Source organism: Sceloporus occidentalis, unplaced genomic scaffold (genome assembly GCF_023333645.1).
Source record: "Sceloporus occidentalis isolate IW3139 unplaced genomic scaffold, rSceOcc1.0.p SCAF_6, whole genome shotgun sequence".
In the NCBI taxonomy this organism is placed as follows: domain Eukaryota; kingdom Metazoa; phylum Chordata; class Lepidosauria; order Squamata; family Phrynosomatidae; genus Sceloporus; species Sceloporus occidentalis.
In genome coordinates this window covers 45,849,899-45,874,039 of record NW_028316986.1, presented here as the reverse complement: position 1 = coordinate 45,874,039, position 24,141 = coordinate 45,849,899, and the positions used below count along the sequence as shown (strand labels likewise).

At 41.9% G+C, this 24,141-nt stretch overlaps 1 protein-coding gene across 1 annotated transcript in view; it reads right to left on the bottom strand.

The window, feature by feature from the left end:
- Positions 1-24,141, bottom strand: part of ALK (ALK receptor tyrosine kinase) — an 809,244-nt gene that overhangs the window by 162,784 nt on the left and 622,319 nt on the right. Inside the window, exon 6 of the mRNA XM_089529545.1 lies at positions 1,466-1,597. Within this exon, the coding sequence (XP_089385671.1) occupies positions 1,466-1,597 (132 nt within the window). The remainder of the gene's footprint in view (positions 1-1,465; positions 1,598-24,141) is intronic.

Here is a 24,141-nt window from a genome sequence, read left to right as displayed (position 1 = left end):
TTAAAAAACTACATAGATGAGATTGGCAGTGCTTGAAAAGGGTCCCAAAATGCCTCAACTAGCATGAGTTTGGTTGCTGATCATACTGGCTTAAAGAATGCTGAAAACTATTGTCTAAAAAGTAATTTTTCCAAGTTCTGGATATTAGCAGGGTGAACATGTTCATTATTGAATGAAAAAGGAAAGGTGAGATGGAGTGGCAGAGAAGCGGCTTTCTCCTTGCTTCTCCACATGCTGTCTTAGCACTTCCGTTCTCCTTCCTGAGGGAGATGGCAATAAAAGTGTGCTTTTTTCCAAACAGATTTTTCCAGCATGACAAAAGACACACTTTAACAACTGTCTCCCTCAAGAAGAGAATAGAAGTGCATGGAAAAACACTGAGTTTAGGGGGAAATGAAGCTAAAAAAACTATAATTTTATTGGAACAATATGTTAAATACTAAAATAAGAGCTAAAACCTGCTGTGAGGCTTATTCTGGCTTGTAAGCCACACTTAGTAAGTTAATAGGCAGAACTGGGCTTGGAAACTGCAATTCCCAAAATAATACAAAACTATAACAATTCCTCTGCGTCTCACACCTTGTATAGGAATGAGTACACACAATATTATTATAGTTACAGAGTGCACAAACAGAGGCTTGGATAGAAAGGGATATACAGTATGCCCAAAACAATTAAAAGTGTACAAAAGATTCAAAAAAAGACCAGAATAGAAGTGCTACAACATCATGAACAGAGGCAAGGAGGAAGCTGCTTCCCCACTGCTCTGTCTTCACTTTCTTTTGTTCAGCAGGTGACATTCCTTGTGCTAGAAATGTTACATTTTAGGAGACCCTGAACACATGTAGATTCTTTCCCTCATGGGGATCTCGATAGATATCACACCTGCAATTCCCTCCCTTAATCAGAAAACTGGTTTAGTTGAGTGAATTCTGGAGTCCTTCCGTCCTGCTATACACACGTGCACAGTGTGTATAGCACTGTAAACATCTAGTTACTTTGTCTGACTGGGGAAACTGCTAGCCCGGGGCTGATAAAGGGCAAAAGGGTTGCATGCTGCCTCAAGCCTTTCCAGGGGTATTTTTTTTGCTCCAAAATGCCTCCATCAAATGACCTATACAAGGTGTGGAGGGTATTTCCATCATGTTTGGAGACCCCTCCCCACCCCAGATGCACTGGTTCAAAATGCATTTTTGTAATTTTTTTCAAAAAACCTTTTTTTTGCAGCGAAATGGAGTCAGGAAGGCCCATGGTGTGAATGACCCCATCTCCCCTGGAGGGTGTCTTGGGCATTTGTGGGGCAAATGTTTTTGGGGAGGTGGAGTGAGGGGTGTTGCCATCCAAGGAATCCTGAAGGGTTAATGCAGACTCTTAGTCTTCCACAGTTGCCCACCACTACATTAGATAGTTCTTCAAGGTCTAAGACAGTGAAATATTATGATACTTTAATGATGAAACTACTTACTGCATTGCTGTCCCTCATCCTCTCCTTCAGGACAATCTCTGATGAAGTCACACACATGTCCCAGCTTGATTGCTGTCCCATTCCAGCAGTTGAAAGAACTCTGCAGAGCCATTTTAGAGCTCAAAGGAGGACCTATAAAAAGAGAGAAAGCTGTTCAAGTCACCTTGTAGCAATCTGTATAACATGCTCGGTGATGCGTATTCACTCTCTACCAACAGGCCATGTTAGTCAGGAACCTGAAAGGCAGTACACTCCTTCTTTACCGTTCACTATTGCATCAACACAGCACATAGGAGTCATGATGTTTGCTCATTACATCTGATTATCTTTCATTGTCTTTCTCTGTCTATGAGGTCAATACAGAGACTCTGCACAATTCATTTCAGTGAAGCTTGAGCAGGAGACATTTTCAGTGGGAATAGAGCAGGAGACATCTCCAGTGCCCCATGCAAATCCCTATAATAGTGGACAGTGTATTTTACTCAGAATTTAGCTCCTGAATCCCCTCTGTACTTTCAGCATTATCTTGTATTAAATAATTTGCACTGTGATTTTTCATTAGTGAGTTAGATTACTGCTAGGGTGGCGATGCTGGAGCTGAATGTTCCCATACAGAGAAACTAACAGAGTCACAATCTACAACTTCCCTCTTGCCTCTAAATAAGCCAAGAAAACTCACTGGGACACAACTGCTAGAAGATGCTGTCTTTTTTCATCACACTTTGTTAATGTTCATGCACAGAATGTCCCATAGATGCCTTCTCCAATCTGATGCCTTCCACTTATTTTGTGCTACAATTCCTATCATTCTAAGCCATAGACTGGTTAGAAATGATTGGAGTTCTTGGCCAGAACATTTGGAGTCCACCAGACTGGAGAAGGCTGCTTTAGAACAGCAGGGGGGGGGGGGGAGGAGGCTATAATGAAAATCTCTCTTGTTTCACTTGAAGAAAGCTCCCTCACCCACTCTTCATGGTTGACTTTTAGAATGATTGTTCATAATTTTCAAAAGCAAGACCCTTTACCTCAAAGATGCAATTTCGGTACCCAATCCTTATGTATACTCAAAGAAAGGTACCTCTTAATAGCTAATTCACCATACCTTGCTAAAGCTATTAATAAACCACCTGTTGTTACTTTCTGTCAACCACCCACAAGTGTGCGCTGCAATAAAAATACCAACAAAAAATCCAGTATGACATCATTATGCACCCACATATTGCATCAGTGTGCATATCTATGTGAAACAACAACTTTTAAAAGCAGAGGCCATATTAAAAGCATATTAAACAAGACACGGACTGCAATTCTACCAAAGTCTTGTAAGTGATGGAATGCAGCACCCCAGATGCAACATGGCAAGATTTTTTTTTTTTGGGGGGGGGCACCACTGATCTGCACTGGGAACCATAAGTAAACAATCCACCAAAATATTGGAACAGCCTGTTGCTAAACTGTAATGCTTTTGAGGTCCCCTCTTCCTACTTCTGCTGAGGTGAATAGGACCTTCAGAGAGCACCTATCTGGACTCTTTGTCCGCTCTCAGTCAGCTTCCCCGAAGTGGGACAAGAGCTCCTACCTCAAGTGTCCCTTTGTTAGAGTCTCCTAGAGTCCACTGCATGGTCTTTCCTGAGGCTTTTAGAAAAATAACCTCTCCTGAGAAGGATCTCAGAGATTCACACTTCAGCCATCTCACTGGGAAATTGCTCTCTCATCAGCTCTGTGATGCTGAGCCCAATAAAATGTAACTTAACTTTCTCATATCATTTAACCCTTTGTTGCCTAGAAAGAAAGCTCCTGTTGCAGAGATAATGGGAAACAGCCCCCTCCCCATTATGACATAAACATTTTAATTATGAAGGGTGCAACATTTCCAACATGACAATATTTCCAGTACATCAACCCTCTGATCTAAACATGCTTGTGAAAAGAGAAAACCTATGTATCTACAGACTTGACATCTTAGATACTGATACTATCATTGTATCTGGCACTCTGAATTTCCTCTGAATTTCATTCTTTAGACCCTGAAAATTCTGGAAATGCCAGTGGATGCATATTTTTCCCTGGAAAAGAGGGCCTTTCCCCTCCCACATCCCTACTATGGGCAGTGCACTGAAGTTGTCAACATATTATAACTCAAGAATTGAAAGAGTTTTGTCCTGCCTCTAGCCATTAATTGTTCTCACAATTAGTTTCCTACATAATTTATCCTATCTGAAAAACTTGATACCTTGGTTAGACAGTTGGGCATATTCATTATGTTTTTCATCATTTTGAATATCCATATTCTCTCTAATGCTTCCAAAAAAGATTCAAAAAAGGTTTTCTTATTAAAAGCCATATAACTATCATTGTTTTTAAAGACCTTGTTCTGAGATATTAGTGAATTGACTCTCCAGCTATTTTACATGGAGTGACTATGCAGCACACTCTTCACAATATACACTGAGGATGCTGCTGCTAGGAGGGGGAATGAGCCAAGGGGAATGCTTTCTTTGTTTATAGTTGAAGAACCCAGTGTTGTATTCTGATAGCAAGCTTAATGAAGAAACAAAGGTTTATAATATACGGCCAGAAGGAGAGATGTCTGGAATCTGTAGGACTTCCATGAAATCAGAAAAATAAGATTTTTACTTTATTTATTTATTTTATCAAATTTATATGCCATCTTTCTCCCAATATGGGATTTATTTGAGATTTCTCTCAGATGTGTAATACACATTTTGCACCATCTATTCACAACTATTTTTGTAAAATATTCTGTTCTAAAATGTCTATAAACTGACACTCCAAGTATGTTAAATGCAATAAAAATAGAGGTCTTTGCAGGCTAAATGTGATAGGGATGCACACAAGAAAGATTTTTTTAAAATAACTAAAAAAAGTATATCTATTTTATGAAAAATTAAAAGTGGATAAAATTTCAATAATCATATTAGAAAGTCACTTTTTATGAATCTGGTTAAAGTATAAGTCAAAATGGTGTACTAAAATACCACTTTAGGTATCTGCTAATGAAGTGTTGTTTGCTAGAGAAGAAATAAATTAAAAATTCCTGGATTTCATATGCGGAAATTGCAAAAATTCAACAAGGTAAAAGAGAAATGAAATCACAAAAAGAATTAATTGATGAGGCTATAATTGTAACTGGTTTGCTTACAGACAGTTAAAAGAATGATTCATTATGGATAACAAATTAAATGGAATTGGTTTAGTAGAGGCAGATTTGGAAACTATTGTAAAAGGTACTAAAATAAATATCCAATTTTTAAATCAGTTATTCTGTGGATAACTGAGTTCTCATTTATGATAAGTAAATGTTAACATTTAAGTCACTTCCTACTTAACCAAGTTGCTACTGTTGTGATATTTTTGCTCTACTAGAACTAGACAAGGCATACTAGACAAAACAAGCTGTCATGAGTAAAGACCTAATCAAACTCTCAGAAAGTCAGCAATCTCTACAGTTTTATTCAATGCCTAATACTATGCCCTTTATATATTTTGTTAGAGTATGGCCTGTTAAATAATTAATTGTAATAAATCATCAACAAGGCACAGTTCCAGATTTAATTTACCCCCACATTCCTCAAATGTGAAGATAGCCAGCTTTTGTGGTTTTACATCTCTATCAAAGGCCTATTGTATGACAAATCTTAATGAGCCAGTGTAGCATAGTGGTTTAATCATTGGACTAGGAGTCTGGCAGTCAGAGTTTGAATCCTGGCTCAGCCATGTAAACCTACTGGGTGACCTTAGGCAATTCACACTCTCTCAGCCTGAGGATGGGAATGGCAAACCCCCTCTGAAGAAGCATGCCAAGAAAACCTATGATAGGTTCACCTTGGGTTCATCATAAGTTGGAAATGACTTGTGAAGGCATACAACAACAAATGACAAATGTTACTTATTTGAAATGTGGTGGTGGAGGAGAGTTCTACAGATACCATGGTCTACTAAAAAGTCTGCCCCCAACTGAGACCACCAAGGCATATTTTCAATGAACTACAACCCATTCTGGGCAATAATGTTGCCCTCTAAAGGTTCCTTGGTGGCAGGCCTTTACTTCCATACAGACAGCCTCCCAGTCTCAAACAGTAACTTATCTACAGGAGCATGGACAACATGAATAACATGGCTTGTACAAGATCTTATCACAAACCCATATGACAGCTCTACCCACACATCTACTCTGAAAATGCCACCACAGGATCTAATCTCATCACCCACAATATTAGAGGCACTTTCACTTGCTTATCCTCTAATTTAATATACACAATTCTCTGTTAGTAATGCCCTTCAGCATTACATAGGGTAAACAGGCCAGTCTCTGTACCAGAGGATAAATAGACATAGATCAGACATAAGGAATGGAAATACAGAAAAACCAGCTGCAGTATACTTCAGTTTTTCTGGACATTCAGTCTTGGGCCTCAGAACAGTAGAACTGGAATATATCCAGAAACTTTAGTCCATAGACACAGGGTTGAACAGAGACAATGTTTTTTGTTTTTGTTTTTGGCCACACTACACATATTATAACACTAGTAAACAAGCCAGCCTTATGGTGACTCCCTTGGTGAGTTTATCACATCTTTTTTCTTGTTCTCAGCCAGTGTCAAACTACATTCCAATAACTCCCTCTACCATTCATATGTTTATCTACTCATCTTGCCTTTAGGCAACATCTTTCCTCCTGTATTTGTCTCCCATTGACCATCATTAAAACATGAACTTGTCAGCTCCTCACCATATTCACACTACATCACTTCTTGAGTATTTCTGTTGCTATTTACATATACACTCTGCTCATTCATAGCTATAAAGGTCTATTCCTAGGCACTTCACTCCACACATGTGATGGAGCAGGCTTAAGTCTATGAAAGTACTACTAACTTCTTTCTCTCAGTTAGAGGCAGTACAGATGGGTGGCTGGAAGCTGCCCCTTTCTGCCCTGGGTTGGTGCCACAGCAGCCGTGCACTGCAGCACTGACCCCCTCCCTAAAAGAACCTGCTCTGAGCAGCTTCCTGGAAGGGGTGTCACAGGTGTGCTCGCATGCCATAATGATGCCCCTTCCAGCCAGCACCATTTGGGCACTGTGCACCACGGATGTCGTCATGGTGCATGCCAGGTGCATGCCATAATGGTGGCAGTGCAGTGTGGTAAGGGTTTCCAGAGTGTGAACGCTGAACCCTAGTCCATGTCCAGGCTGGCATAAATTGTCAAGCCTCTTAGTCTCAGATATGCTACAAGATCCCTTTGCATACTTTTTACTTATATGAATAAGCTCTATTGTGCACCAAAGCTGAAGTCACCTATAGGATATGATATATGAATGGCTGGTCCCGTTTTTAAAGAACAGCATTTCTCTCCAGATGAAAGCATTAATTTCTCATAAACGTACTTCTACAATCACTATAGAGGTGATTGGTAAAAAAAAATTGGGTATATTTTCAGTAAGCACTTATGTCAGATGACTAATATTGCTGTTGTAGATGATATGACAGGTGTATCAGAAACATGGTTTCTAGGTTTATACCACATATACTCCCATGATTGTCTCTTACATAATTCCTGTTCTGTCTTTATTGCATTTTCTGGATGATTCCATAGTCTACTGACAATTACTTAATTGTGTAAAAATTCTGATCAAAATGCTATTTTCTGGGCAAAACAATCACATGAAAATTTGGCACAGAATAAGTTCCACATTATGAATAAGCTTCAAAACTGCATGGTTTTCATAGACTTTCTCATAATGGGCTGACAATTGCTAAAATTACTCATTGCTAAGGTACAATTTTGTCCATGTCTTGTTGAGGGTGAGGATATTTGTGAATATCCTTTATCTCTCTAGGATGAGATGTGGCCTGTGAATTTAGTCTATTGGCCACTGATTCCCAGTCCTTGATTTATATCCTCCTCAAGTCACCTTAATGCCACAAAGTGCAATACACGCTAACAACTGTTTTTCTGAATTTCTACGAGCAGTATAAACTATATTAACAAGAAACCTAGTAAAGAATTGCATCCTTAAAGCAGTGTAGTAGCATTCATGTTTCAGTTCAGCCTTGCTTTAACAAGATCTTCCTAAACTCCAAACTTTCGGAAGTCCTTCAGTCCTAATTTCTGGTTTTCTTCTCAGCCCCACCTTTTGGTTTTCTTTGGTTCTCAAGTACAGTTTGGTCCATGGGCTCATGTACATGCCACCCCCTGATAGTAAAATTAAAGGTAAAGGTTTAACTTTACAAGGTTGTCAAGTTGTATCCTAAGTAGGGGGCGGTGCTCATCTCCATTACTAAACCAAGGGAATCAGTGTTATCAAAGACAACTCTGAGATTATGTGACCAGCATGACTACACAGAATGCTGTTGCCTTCCTACCAAGTGATACCTATTTATCTACTTGCACTTTTACATGCTTTTGAACTGCTAGGTTGGCAGAAGCTGGAACTAGTGACAGGAGCTCATGTTGTCATCATGTGGCACTTGGGCCTCGAACTGCTGACCTGACAACTTTGCAGTTGTCAGAGTCAGTGTCTTAACCGCTGAGCTACCATGTCCCCTGGATACTATTCTTGTTTGGGATCACCCTAGTACATTGACATCATTTTGTTTAGGAACACAGTAAGAGCAAACAGCTTGGAGGGCAAAGAGTCTTGGAAGAATGAAATGATGTTTATATGATTAGTAAGTCTTCTTCTGTACATGGGTAAAGAAAACAGGGAACTGTGAATAAATACATAAATGCTTCCTTAACTGCCAAGCAACCCAGTATTATAATCAATACAATCCTGAGCCACCCATAACTTTGGAAAGGTTACTAGCAGTTGACAATAATCAAGTTTAAAGTTTGCCCTTAATGTCCCTTATAAGACTGGCTTTGTTTATAATGAGTGAGCTTTATCTCAGTCAAGAGTCTCAGGAAGAGACAGCCATTCACTCCAGGACATGACTGATTAGTTTAACTCTGGCTCAAGTACATCCGCAGTCATCTCCTTTGTGTTCTTGCCTGAACACTGTAATTGTTCTTGATCAGCCTTTCAGTGCAGTTCCAAGATGGGGTATACACAGATCATCTGCTGTGTGAGCCTGTGATTCTTCTTGGGTTTTTTCCTCTCGTGATTTTCCCCCCCTAAAAGTGTCCTTCACCCTGAGACTTTGCAATTTGTTTCATAAAGATCAAGTAGACAGAACATATTGTAAACAACACATTTCTGGGCTGAAGGCTTTCCTCTCCATTTACTTTACCTTGGCGGGTTACAGACCGCCATTTGGGATGTCCTTAGGACGTCCCAGTTTAAAAAAGGGGCGTCTCTTCTGGACGCCCCTAGTCCTGTTACGGACTCTGTCCGTAACAAATGGCGGCGGCCGTTCCACACGGCCACCGCCATTTTGACGTCTTGGACGCCTAGCATCCAGATGTGTCACGGTGGAAGTGACGCTGTGAAAGCGCGCCTTGCGCTTTGCGGTGCCACTTCCGGGGCCCAGGAAGGAGCGCGATTTCCGCGCTCCTTCCTCGCAGCGTCCGGGAGTCCCGCGGTTTAGAAGCTGCAGCTCCCGGACGCTGCAAGCGGTGCCGGCAGCAGACCGCCGCAATTCAGCGATCTGTAACACACCTTAGTTATCTCAAACAGTGCTTCATCCCTTGTGAAAGTGTCATTGTTGCATTTAGACAACTAACATTGCAATGATCTTGCTGAGCCATATCAGAGAATCAGCTATCTACCTGAGGTATTTGAGAAATTCCCATTGTCCCAGAATTTGGAGTTTTGGTGCTGGTGTGTCTGTACTCTCCAGAGAGATCTGCATCCTGCAGTGATTAAGTGGAAAGACTATGTTTGCTTGCTTGCACTAAGGCCCATCTGTTTGCTTATCTTGTTCCATGTTAAGAGCCAAAGCCATTTTGTAATGCTTCACATCTATCACCTAGCCAGCTTCTCTCTTTTTAATCCTTTCCCCAGTGCCCTTACCTCCTCCACATTTTCTTTTCTTTTGTTAGTCAAGCTCTCAAGAGAAGTATTGTTTAACTGCCCTCAGTTTCAAGCTCTGTTTTTGTAACCACATTCTAATCTGGCCAGAGTGTTGGTAGTTGGAATAGAAATGGCTAAATCTGTAGTAGGCCATTCTTTTCTTGGAATCTTTACCTATATAGAAATGGAGACTACTGAATGCACTGCGGTCTTATAAACAAAAGGGGTTGCACCATCATGAATTTATTATTAGAAGCTTGTAGAACTTGTTACCTTCTGAATTTCCAAAGTCATTGGAAGCAGCTACTGTTTTTTCCTTTCTTTGGAACAGGTAAATATATCTACTTTTTTTTTTTTTTCATCACTAGATAATCCCTCTCTTGGGTTCTTTCAAATTGATGGGGTAGATCTTTTCTTTTTTTAAAGATACTTTTTGAGTTCTTTCTGTCTTTGTAATGTTAATCATAGTGGATAGTTTGCATCTGATGCTCTATGCTTAGGTTCAGAAGCCTGAGCACAAACTATATGTTCATCCGGTCAACTATAAAGGGCACAAACATTTACAAATAGCTGCATTGCCCTTTAAAATAATCAGACATGTCAAGTGGCAAAGAATCAGCCACCTATATTTTAAAAGAAAAATTAGCATGGCTAATTATATGCTTCTGTATTCATTACAACTGAAGGGCCATGTTATTTTATTCAATTTATACCTGAGTACAAAATGCCAAGTTTAAAGTAGTTGAGCCATAACAAAAATGTGACTTCACAGAAAGCCTACACATTTCTCACCAAGCTCATCAAGGGAAGTTCAGCTCACCAGCCATATATTGTCTTCTTAGGCCCCATTCCCACTGGTTTATAAAGTGGATCAAGACTCAGATTATGGGGGCATCGTTCCCATTTGAGTGCGCATTCGATCCTCATTACACTGATTTCGTTCCCATTGGAATTTGGATCTGATCCCCATGTAATTGAGTTTTCAAAGGAAAACCCGAATTTGGGGGTGGGGGGGGTGGGGGTTGAACCCAGGTTAATTTGACTGTACTTTTTCGGAGGTTTTTCCTGCACCTCCTGAGTCCAATTCGGGGCAAATGAATGGGAATGACAAGATTGTCCAATTCTGGAACTTGGGGATGGGAGGAGCAGTGCTCAAGGGGCTGGCCTGGGGGTGTCACCCACTTTGTTCTCTTTCCTGCATTACTGGTGCCATTTCCCAGAGGTGCTCTGGGAAGACACAGGCCAGCATGGGAGGCAAAGGCGCCTAAGCAATTGATTGACTGTGACATCAAGCGCTTAGGCACTTGAGTGACAGTGCTTTTTTTTAAAAAAAGAGGTTCCAGAAGGGCAATAGGAACGGGGAGCAAAAATGTCCGCTTGAAATTACAACCGAGAAAATTTCAATGGGAACAAGAACATGGATTTACAAGGAAGTGCTAGAAGGGGTGTTTTATATTAATGTACTAATATAATTCAGATAATATAAAACTACAGATAATGGAGGAAAATCCATTACTTAAGAGAATGACAAACAACTTAGATTATAATGCTACACATGCTTTCTTGGGAGTATATCTCATGGAAAAGGGTAGGTTTTACTTCAAAATAGGGATGAGTCACTCAGTTGAGCAAGCTCAGACTTGGAGTTCTTTTTGCATTTGTTAAAATCATTCTGGATGAGATCCTGTTGGATACCTTTGCTGGCACATCTATTCTGGTAACAGGAGGGAAAAGAACATGGGCACAGCTGGCATGGACACCAGACAGATTCATCACCGTGGTTGTAAGGAGAAGTAGGTGAGTGACTCTGAGCAACATATTTCTCTAATCCCTGGTTTCTGGTGGATCCTCAGGATCCATTAAGCTGAACGTACGTAATAAGAATAAAAAGCAACAAAAACGAAATGATAAAACACAACACTATAAAATGCTAAAATACTAAAATACAGTGGACCCTTGTTATACGTTGAGGTTTGGTTCCAAGATCCGCCATGTATAACAAAATCCGTGTATGCTCAAGTCCCATTAAATATAATGGCATAGCAAAATGGTATCCCTTATAAAAAATGGAAAATCAAGGTTTGATATTTGAAATTGATACTTTTTTTGAATATTTTCAAACCGTAGATGCTTGAATCCATGTATAACAAATCCATATATAAGAAGGGCCAACTGTAATATACTAATATACTAAAAACAAAATCCTCATCAGTTGTTACCCATCTCAGATACCTTACGCCCACTCAGCAACTTAATCTGGCAAATCAAAGAGAAAGGCCTTCAACCTTTTATGAAAGCAGGTAAGACTCCTCCAGGTGGAGATGCAGAAGACGACTGTTCCACAAATGCTTGAGAAGGCTGGCAGCCCTTTATTCATAATTATTTTAGGCAATAGAAAAAGATCATACTTGCTTGACAGATCTGCTCAGTCCTAATCAGAATTAAATCTCATTTTGCTCAATGAAGACAGTTTCATGACAATGGCAGAGGTGACACTGCTTTACTTCCTTGATGGCCTTTATATGATCTATGTAAAAGTACAGAGTGGTTTGAGCACTAGATTGTGACTCAGGAGACCAGACTTCAAATCCCTACTTAGCCAAGGAAACCCACTGGGTGGTCTTGGACAAGTCACTTTCTCAGCCTCAGCTTCAGAGGAAGTCAAAAGCAAATCCTGAACAAATCTTGTCAAGAAAACGCTGTTACAGGTTTGTTTTAGGGCCGCTGTAAGACAGAAATGACTTGAAGGCACACAACAACAAAAAGTGCAGCCATTACTGTATTTGATATTATACTAGTACAGGGACCGATAAGATTGAAATTTCTGATTCCAGAAAAGTCCCCCTCCTCTGAAATCTGAACTTATTTTTATGCAGATTTTGCAAATATACACATTCTGTATGCATGTAGTTTGGCTAAAAGGTGTTTGTACATATTTTAGAATTGCACACACTATTCTTTGCACATTTCTCATATGTACACATATTGTGAAATACATTTCTTTCCTTTTGTGGCAGCTCAGAAATGTCTGAATTTCTACTACATGCTGTATCCAGTTATATGCCAGGAGGTGCCAGTACCCTGGATGGAGTGAAATTCTCCCTCATCTTTACTGCTTGGTAAACATGTATACAATTGCTCTGTCAATATACATGTCCTCACCACCCAGACTTCATGATAAAGTGGAACATTTGATAGGCATAATGTTCTTGTTTTGGCTCTCTGCTTCCTACTGCTAACTCTGCCTCTCCCTGAGCTCTTGCACTGTGTGGAACAATGTTTGAGTGATGCTACATCAGTTACACATCAGGGTTGCAAATCCTTCATGTTGACAACTCTGATTTCTCTTCTGTACAATAATGGGGGTGGGTGGGAGAACAGAGACAGTACCTGAACCCCCTTGGCAGAATGAACCATTGTTTGCCTGATTCAGCCAACCTTACTAAACAGCAAAGCTACATCATGTTCCCTGGTACTAAGGGGAATTGAGAATCACTGGTGATTCAATTAGATGTGCGCTTCATACTTTTATTTATATTGCCTGACAAAACTAAAAATTAATGAAGTATGTAAGAAAACAACTGGTATTTTTTCCCTCCCAGAGATGTGCAAATCAATTCAGAAGGGAAAGTGCTACCCCCACAAAGGCATTTTAATAACAGGCTTGAGTTTCTGAGCAGGATATTTTGTATTACCACGAGCCTTTTAAAAAAATTGGGTTACAGTGGCTCTGTTTCACCCAACATTGCACTTGAGTTTTGATCAGAGCCATAGAATCTCTAAAAAAGATCTGATCTGAAAACCACAAGATCAGAGGGGGACTGTGAACAAGTCTTTTAGTCCTATCCACTACTGAGGCTGCAAAACATTTACACATCCAAGGGAATGCCCACTTCATATATCTGGAGAACACAAATTCATGGAAGAAAGTTTGATATAGGAGCAGGATAAAAGCCTAGCTAGGACGAGTCAAACCAATTTTAAAAGAAAGGTACAAGAGTTATCTGAAAATTAGCTCTGATACAAAAAGGACAGAGATGGCTTAGTTTTAATAATTTTGGTATTGTCCTAAAACGGGGGTGAGGAACTGTGTTGTGGCTTGGGGCCAATTTTGCTCCATGCCATGCTGTGGGCTGCACACCTTCCCAATAACATGCCCCAATACTTCCATTTTCCTCTGCAGTTCATCCCAAAACGGCAATGTGAAATAATACCATTTCAATTCCTCCCATCATTTTGACAAATACTACAGAAGAAAATGGAAATTTTTTTTGGGGGGGGGGGAGGTGGACTAGCATAGAATTCTGGACTGGTTGTGGGATGGGGCTATTTTCTCATGACTTTATTCATTTGGGGGACTTTCTGTGTGGCTTTCGGTCAAAAATTAACTGAGAATTATATTGATTTCTTTTTCAAATTGGGAGGGGGCAGTTGGGAGGCTTCAGGGGACAGTTTGGGATCTTGAGGAGACACAAAAGTGGGGCTGAAAGTCTGTGTGTGGCCCACAGGCCACCCTATGCCTGCCTCTGCCCCAAGGCATAGTACATCTAATATGAAAAGGTTGTTTGTGCAGGACAGAACAAAAAACAGTACTGAAAAGGGGTTTGCAGTCAAAATAGTGAGAAGGGGCAATGATGACTGGCTACAGAATAATTTAATTGATAAAAGAATAAATGTAATGAAGGCTCTTGTCAGGACAATAAATGTAGTAGGACCTGGAATTTCTACATTAAAATGCAATCCTCTTCTCCCTTTATTATGTCTTGGCCTCCCCCAGATATTTGGTTATTAGTGGTAGCATAATGATAGTGATGATGTCTGAAGCCACTAGAAAAAGGAGCATGAAAAATGTACTCCTTGTTGGTAGCCTGTTTGGGACCGCGATGGTGGCCTGCTGACAGAGTGGGCCATGTGGTTGCCGTGGTCCCTGGTCGATTGGGGGCTGATCAGGGGCCACTCCAAACCACCAGTCTGCTTCGGTGATAGTGACTCAGCCAAGATTTTGTTGTTTATTGTTATTTGCCATCAATTTGGCTTTCGCTTATGGTGCCCCTATGAAAGAAAATCCTATCAGACACTGTGTTATTAACAGCCCTGCACATGTCTTGCAAACTCAGAACTGTGGCTTCCTTTATTGAGTCAATCTATCCATAATGCAGTTTTCCATTTTCAATTTCCTTCAACTTTCCCCAGCATTATTGTCTTTTCTAGTGAATTATGTTTTCTGAGTATAAGTCCAAATTATGATAGCCCCAATTTAGTCATTTTGGCTTCTTGTGAGAGATGAGTCTTCATCTGCTCTTGTTTGTCATTCATTTGTCTTTTTTTTTTTTTTTTTTGGTCTATCTGTAAAACTCTCCACCAGCACCTCCTTTGAAATGAACTGATTTTATTCTTGTAAACTTTCATCACTGTCCAACTCTCACAACCATAGAGAGAAACTAGAAGTATTGTGCGATGGATAATTCTGACATGGTACAGAGGTGTCACTAGGGGATGCAGGGAGTACATGGTATACCACAATGGTATACCCTAAAGGCAGGGGTGACACCACTGCTCCCCAAAGCTTTTGGCAGAAATGGGCTGTGGTGTTTCCCTGCATCCCTTTAAAACACTGAAAAGATGGTGTGAGTGGGGCAATACTCAGTGGGAAGAGAAAGGAAAGTCCCCAGGTGTTAAAAAAAATAATTTAAAATTTTTATTCTTTCTAAATTTTCTTAAATATTATAATACCTTACCAAAATTTCACTTTAACCATATGAAACAATGTACACTATGACATTTAGGCTTTGGATATGATATTGTAAGGATTATGTATGGTGTGGTACAGTAGGTCAGTGTGGGGGGTGGCACCATGAGTTACTGCACCAGGTGACATCAGCCCTAGTGATGCCACTGACTTGGTATTTAATGTTATACTGTTACACTTCAGGATCTTATCTAATCCCTTAATAGCTGCTCATCTAAGCCTTAGGGATAGTCTACACCAGGGGTCAGCAACCTCTGGCCCGCGGGCTGGATGCGGCCCGCGGAGGCCTTTCAGCCGGCCTCCGGCTGCTCCTGCCGCTGCCGCCGACAACGGTTGCGGCTTTTCGCCGCTCTGGGCGCCGCCATTTTGGGCAAAAATGGCGGCGAAGTCTCGCACGACCTCAGGGAAAGTCGCGCGAGATTTCATCGCCATTTTTTGCCCAAAATGGAGGTGCCCAGGGCCCAGTTGCCGTCGCTGGGGCCCTCCAGGAGGGCTCCGACAGTGGCAGCGGGCCCCTGGGAGGCCCGTTCCTGTCGCTGGGGCACTCCAGGAGGGCTCCGGCAGCGGCAGCGGGCCCCTGGGAGGCCCATTCCTGTCGCTGGGGCCCTCCAGGAGGGTTCCGGTGGCGGCAGTGGGCCCCTGGGAGGCCCATTCCTGTCGCAGGGGCCCTCCAGGAGGGCTCTGGCGGCAGCAGCGGGCCACTGGGAGGCCAGTTGCCATCGCAGGGGCCCTCCAGGAGGGCTCCGACGGCGGCAGCGGCCCCCTGGGAGGCCAGTTGTCATCGCTGGGGCCCTCCAAGAGGGCTCCTGCGACAGCAGCGGGCCTCCCAGAGGCCCGTTGCCTTTGCTGGGGCCCTCCAGGAGGGCTCCTGCAGCAGCAGCGGGCCTCCCAGAGGCCCGTTGCCTTCACTGGGGTTCTCCAAGAGGGCTTCGGCAGCGGGCCACTGGGAGGCCCATTGCCTTTGCTGGGGCCCGCCAGGAGGGCTCCTGCGACAGCAGCAGGCCTCCCAGAGGCCCGTTGCCTTTGCTGGGGTCTTCCAGGAGGGCTCCGGCGGCGGCAGCGGGCCTCTGGCATCAAGGGCCGGCAAAGAGGGGGAGGCCTCCAGCGCTGGCAGTCCCCGCTGGCTCTTTCCCGGCCTCTAACAGGGCCTGGGGCCCCGTCAGGAGCCGGCAAAGAGGAGGTGGCCTGGACCCTGGGGGGTGGAAGCTCCGCCCCTGAGGGTAGGAGCTCCGCCCCTGGAGGGTGGAAGCTCCACCCCCAGAGGGTGGAGGCTCCACCCCCCGGCTTCAGCCCCCCAGTTGTCTGAGGGGCAGGAACCCGGCCCCCGGCTGAAAAAGGTTGCCTACCCCTGGTCTACACATTTATAAATACCCCCCATTCCAGCTGAATAGAATATGATCTAGCTACACATGATTTGCAGGAGTTCAGGCTCTTTGCATCCCTCCCCCAAAAGCTCCTTAAGTTCAGCTGGAAAAGATTTCACAGTTTTTACCAGAGCATGTGCTGAAATCCACAGAAATGAGCATTATCACATGTCTGGTTGTCCATTTGCTTCGAATGCATTTAGTTGGCTGTGCCTTTTTGTCAGAGGGAAAGTGAATAGATGCAAATAGGTACAGGAAAGTGAAGATAATTAACCAACCATGTGAAAGTGCAAAAATGTGCAACAATTTGCATAGTTCACAGCCTTTAGTCTTCTTATTTCTTTACTACAATCTGCATTTTCATAGAACAATAGAACCATAGAGTTGGAAGGGCCACAAGGGCCATCCAGTCCAACTCAAGAAAAACACAGTCAAAGCATCCCCAACAGATGGTGATCCAGCCTCTGTTTAAAACCTCTAAAGAAGGCGACTCCACCATTCTTTGAGGGAGTGTGTTCCACTGTTGAACAGCTTTTACGGTCAGGAAGTTCCTCCTAGGGTTGAGGTGGAATCTCTTTTTCTGTAGCTTTCATCCATTGTTCCGGGTCCTACTCTCCGGAGCAGCAGAAAACAAGCTTGCTTCATCCCCAATATGACACTCTTTCAAATACTTATACAGGGCTATTATATCACCTCTTAACTGTCTCTTCTCCAGGCTAAACATACCCAGCTCCCTAACTCTCTTCTCATAGGACATGGTTTCCAGACCTTTCACCATTGTAGTCACCCTCCTCTGGTCACGCTCCAGCTTGTCCACATCCTTTTTGAATTGTGGTGCCCAGTACTGGACACAATATTCCAGGTGAGGCCTGGCCAAAGCAGAATAGAGTGGCACTATTACAACCCTTGATCTAGACACAATACTTCTATTGATGCAGCATAGAATGGCATTGGCCTTTTTAGTTGCCGCATCACACGATTGACTCATGTTAAAACTGTGGTCTATTAGGACTCTTAGATCCCTTTCACATGTAGTCTTGTTAAGCCAGGTGTCCCCATCCAATATCTATGCATTTCATTTCTTCTGCCAACATGCAGTACCTTACATTTCTCCATGTTGAACTTCATTTTGTTAGCTTTGGCCCAACTCAGTAATCTATTAAGGTGATTTTGAATTTTGATCCTGTCCTCTTGGGTGTTAGCTATTTTTCCTAATTTGGTGTCATCTGCAAATTTGATAAGCATGCCCTCTATTTTTCGTCCAAGTCATAATATTTTGATTAATGTCTTAAGCAACAAATACAAAATCTTTTAACTATGTTTTCATTACCCATGTTAAAGAAATGCAAACCATATCTGGCTGTTATTTTTTTTCCTTAGCATTCAACTGTAACCCTGCTTTTGCTCTCATTTTCTGAACTTTCACCAATAGTCATCCCAAGCTTTTGCTATTTTCTGCATGCAATATGGTATCATCTGATCTCTTAAATTCCTTCTCTTAGTTTTCACACCTCTTTCCACTTGAGTCTAACCCTACTTTCCATATGGTATGTTCTGTATATAAATTGAACAGATGGGGCAATAAAATGCAGCCTTGTCTGACCCTTCTGGCTAACTGGAGGCCATTCTATTTCACAGTATTCTGTTCTGACAGTGGCTCCTTGTCCAGAATATAGGCTACACATTAGTGAATCAAATGATCTGTGCAATCAAACAATTTGCTATGATCTATAAAGCACTGATTTTTTTCCTGATATTTTTGGTATAATAATCATATATTAAACTAATATATGTTTCCAATAAGAGAAGAAATCAGAACCTGCTTCCATCTCCGGCTGTCTAGTCTCTACTGCACCACATTGTACCATGTAGTTCCAGAACACAGCAGAGGTGGGAATTGTGTGGCCCTCTTGATGCTGTTGGACTGCAACTCCCAGAATTCTTCACCATTTGTTATACTGATTTACACTGTTGGGAGCCGTAATCCAACAACACTGGTAAAGCCATACTGTTCCTGGTCTTGAAATAGGACCATCCAGAGACTTCTGTGCTTTTCCACTGGTATGCAGAGCATTTTAGTCTCCCGATGGCCGTTGGTTCTGTTCATTTAAAAAACATCATTTTCAATCAACCGCCAGGAAGTTTCTACCAGATCGTGCTGTGAAACACCATACCACATTTGTCTGTTTATCAGAGTTGACAAGGAGGCTGAACAAGCTTAGGTATGCATTACACACTCATACACAGTTGCCTTTATTAGTCAGTATACACAAAGAATATCAACATACACAGTGTGAATTATTGAGGTTTATGCCTCCAGATCAATTGCTATTCTTCTTATTTGGGTACTTACTCAGAGTCTGCATCCAAACTGGAATGATTCAGACTGAGCAGAAAGATTAGATGCCAAGGTATGACTAAGAAAAGGGTTGAAAACAAATTCCATATTGTTTTAACTTTTAATGTTCAAATAAAAGCATTTGTATTTGAGCTCCAAGGCTGAAGGACTTAATTAATTTTTAATTAGAATGATTTATTTGATATTAAAAATAAATCTGGCTTTTTATTTTCTGTGTTCACTGCTTCTGCTTAGTGGGGGTCATGAGATGCAAACAGCATGCTTTCACTTTGGTCCTGTCTTGTGCAAAAAAAAAAAAAAAAGGTGGTGGGGGGAGAAGACAACTGGAAAAAGAGGGTGAGAATAAATGATTTCAAATAAACCTCAAAGTAAAAAATTGTGGGAGACATCCTTTATATTTACAACCATTTTTATGTAGCCTTTCGTATCCATAAATTGCACCAGTCATTAAGCTGTAGCATGGTTGGCTAGCAGTCTTACAAATTATTATTTAAACAGCATTAAACAAATGGCACTTCAAGCTACAACTTGACAGAAGAAACAAACTACTGCTCGGAATCCCAATTCGTGCTTATCAGAATTCCTGCCAATGGCTATGCTGCAAGGGGATGATGGGATTTGTAGTACAAAACATCTGGAGGAAACCGAATAAGGGAAAGCTGGCCAATGGTACAATGGAAAATGCTAGTTACCAGTTACTTTTTTTTAAAATGTTTATATCAGCTAGTAACCTGTTCAGTAGTTATGAGATCATAAGCTAGACTAAGGATCTTATAAATGTTATGATTCACATTTAAAGTTGTTAATGACCAAGTGTGACCCCCCTAAAACTATCTTTTCAGCCAGGCAGTACTCTGTCTGAAGGTTTTTGGAGGCTCTGGGGTGATGGGAAATTTGATGACAGCATTCTAACAGATCACTCCATGCATCTGAGGAAGTAGACCAAGTCTATGGAAGCTTATGCTACAACTTCTTTTGCACTGTTAGTTTCACAGGTGATACAAGATCCCTTTGTATACTAGCTATACTAAGTTTTTGATCAAGATATGAACAAGAAGATCAGCCTGTGCTTTATAAATTATAGCAAGACATTCAGTTGTATAGATCTCAAGATATTGTGGATCACTCTTAAAGAAATAGGTGTACCACAACATTTAATAGTCCCAATGCATAACCTGTAGACAAGACATAGCTTGCTGTTGGGACGAATGTGAAAAAACGGGATGGTTTCCAATTGGAAAGGGGGCCAGGTAATTTTGCATTCTATTATCCTATTATTTAACTTGTATTCCAGCAACAGAATACAAAAAGAAGGACTGGATTCAGAGGAGGGAGGCATGAAAACTGTAGGACGGAACATCACCAGTCTAAGATATGCAGATAATACCGTAAAACTAGGAGAAAAGATCATAGATACAGAAAAACTTTTGAAGAAGGCCAAGGTAGAAAGTGCAAAGGCAAGTTTACAAGTGAACATCAAGAAAACAAAAATGATGACCACAGCTGATCTACATAACTTTAAAACAGATGAGGAGGACACCAAAACTATTCAACATTTTCCATACTAGGGCTCAATCATCATCAGAGTGGAGACTGCAGTCCAGAAATCAGAACAAGACTAGAAATTGTAAGGAAAGTTATGAAGGAACTAGACAAGATCCTGAAGTGTAAAGATCTATCAAATAACAAAGTTATGGTTCTGAGAATACCATAAACTACTAAAAAGACCAATGGATGGGTCCTAAAGCAGATCAGGCTTGAACTCTCCCTGGAAACAAAGATGATTAAACTGAAGTATTTTGGCCATATCATAAGAAGAAAAGACTCACTAGAAAAGACTATAATGTTTGGTTAAGTGGAGGGCAGTAGGAAAAGAGGAAGACTGCATTCCAGGCACATTCCAGGAGCCCTGGTGGCACACTAGTTAAATGCTGGTACTGCAGCCACAACATTGTGAGTTTGATACTACAGGCCTCCAGGTTGACTCAACTTTCCATCCTTTTGTAGGTTGGTAAAATGAATACTCTGCTTGTTGGGGGCAATTGGAGTACACGTTGTAAACCACTTAGAGAAAGCTTAGTTTACTATGAAGTTGTATAGAAATGTAAAGTGCTATTGCTATTACTATAGATGTAATCAAAGAAGCCACAGCCTTATGTCTGCAGAACCTGAGCATGGTGGCTGAGGACAGGGTGACTTGGAAGCCTACCATACATTGGGATGCCATGGGACAAGGTTGACTAAAAGGCAATTAATAACAACAACAAACAAGAAATTAGCAAGAAAATGCAGTCGCCCCGATCGCGGGGCAGACTGCTTTGCCGCTGCAGCGCGGCAAAACTACAAGCCCCAGTGTGCTCTGGGGCTTGCCCCGGCTCCCGATTGGCTGGTAGGGCCGGAAGGGGCGGCCCTTCCGGCCCGGGGACGCTCTGGGAGCCGGGCTTGCTGGTGCGGGGCTTCCGGTCCTCCAAGGCTGCCCATTGGTGGGCTCGGCCTTGGGGGCGGGGCCCCGCAAAGGACGCAGAGGGGAGGGGCCGAGCAGTATATATTGCTGCTCGGAGGCCTCTCCCCTTCAGTCGGCGCTTGGCTTCGAGCTGTGCGGAGCCAAGCTTGGAAGGGAGTTAGCCTTGAGCTTCTCCCGCCCGCCCACCGCTGTTTCAGGTGGTTTTTTGTCACAACTGTTCGGCAGCATAGGCCAGGATCTGAACGTTGGTGGTACCAGGGCTATGGAGTTCTGGTTTGGGAGTCACAAGGTACCCGGGGGCGATGAGCGAAGGCGTCTGGCCATTGCGGGGGCCAGAACACAGGTGCGCCTCCCGGTGACTAGGGGCTTTGTGAATTGGGGAACGCAAGGCATGGTTTGCGCTCAAGCGGTGTTCCTTAGCCCCTAGGTCATCCCAAGCACCGGGTTGGGACCCGGCTTTGGATAATCAAACAACAGGGTGGTTGTTTGATTGCACAGATCCTGACCTTATGCTTTGTGCCAACCCTACCAATGGTTTAATAAAGTTGTGGCCTTTCTCCCATGTCGGTGTTCTGTGGTTATTTTGACAAGCACATACAAGGCAATGTACAACACATCTCTCTAACAAACCTTGGGATTCAGATTTACATTCCTATGCACAGAGCCAGTTCTAGAGAATGATATTGGGGGATTCCTGCTTAGCCTCATGGCTTCTGTCCTATGGGGAGTTAGAAGGGTTCCATTTTATCCTCCATACTGCTCAGTATTTATATGAAGCCACTGAGGAAGGTCATTAGGAATTTGACGACTGGATGATGTTAATATGATGACAACACTTAGCTCTACCTCTCACTGTTGTCACACTGGGGCTTGTGGTCGAAATGCCACAATTGGACAGAATAGTTTTGGTTGCCATCCAAGCGGTAGTGCCCAGTTTCAATTTTAAAAAGACAAAATTCCAAAGGGAGGGGGAATTCTAGAATAAAAAAGTGGGCCTTCCATAATTCATTAGGAAGTAGTAGATGTACTTCAAAATTTGACAGAATATTTTTGGTTGTTGCCCATGTTGCAGTACCTAGTTTCACATCAAAATTCCTATTTTATTTTTTTAACGACAGCCTGCCATAACTCATCAAGAATTCTTGGAAGGGTTAGAAAACAGGAGGAGGCTCTTTGGGTGACTTCTAGTAAGATTCTTGGGATAGGAAAAATACAAAATACAGGAAAAGACTGGGACATTGTTGGTATAATTCTTGAAGATAATAAGGGCTTTCTACTTGTATAATCTCCAAGGTTAAAAAAAAATGGGGTGGGAGAGACCAAGGATATTATGCCCCCCTTTGATGCCATTTGGTATCCATGCAACCTTTTGGGGATATTAAGTATGGACTCAGACAGTGCCAGGTACATTTCATCTATTTATACCATAAATACAGAAGATCATCAATATTTTAAGTTGTGCAATGGTGTGTGTGATAGAAAGCAAATGTGCTTGCATGCACCTCTCTACTTTTTACTTATGTAGCCAATGGTAGGAATGATCTTACAGTGAATCCCTTTGAGTAACATTCCACAATAGGCTATACGAAAAAGTCAGCAAGATGGCAGCTATTACCAAATTGATTCTGTGCAAGACATTGTACCCAATAATATACTTCTAACCATTCCAGTGCTGGAAATGTTTTGCTCCCTGAAGAATCATTTATTTACTCATTTCTATCTATTGCTGAACACTGATCACCCAAATAGAGAAAAGCACCTAGTGAAAGGACAAATTGCCCAATTGCTAGGATAATGCAACAAAGTGTGATGTCAGCACAAACTCTTTAACTTGCTCTCTTTCTGATAACTTTTTGTTTTGGCTTTCCCAGTGTTTTAAGGCCTGCCAGTGATAACACTTTGCCTCCCGTTACTCTAAGCTACTTTTATTATTATCCTCCTTGAAAAGAGAACGGAGGAATGGGAAGTGTGAAGTGATAAAAGAGGTATGCTCAAGGTCACCCAATGAGTCAATAGCACAACCGGGTAATAGAAAACAAGAGCCTTAACTCCCAAGTCACTCTAAGCACTATGTTTAATAGAACCAATAAAATCTCTTTGTGCTCAGTCTTTAAACAGCTCCGATTCAGAGACACCTGGATGCTGACAACAAAATGGAACAAATGAAATTGAACAACAATAATGAATTCCCCCTGAGATACAAGGAGGATCAAGGAGGGTTTCACTTTTAATTACCAGATTATGGGTTTCCAGCATTCAGGTTATCGTTTTAATGCCACATTTTGGCCAAGGCAATGCAAATTAAAGCACAGTGCCAGGCTGCAAGACACCTTAATTAATTAAATATAGTAGAAATACGCCTTTGTTTTGAAAGGCTGTGGAAAGCACGCAGGAGGCAAAGCTTCACGGACTGCTATTTCCGGCGGCTACTTGTATACAAATAAAATTAAAATGCTGTTTTCAGCGCATACTAATGCCAAATGCCACAATGGGGGCTAATTACATTTCTACTGGAGCCCTTTCTACTTTAAGTTGATGGGGCAAGGCCTCACACTTCATGGAATGAGATACAAAGATGTATATTGAAGATAGGGGAAGGAAGGTGATACATCTTTATCGGGCAGGCCAAACAGCTTACAGGAGTTGCAAGCTCTTCAATTCACTGAACACTTCAAATAAACATTCAGAGCACAAAAAATGAGGCTATGCTCTTACCTGCTTGGTTACATCTGCTAACTTAAAATGGACAACCTCTTTTATGCTT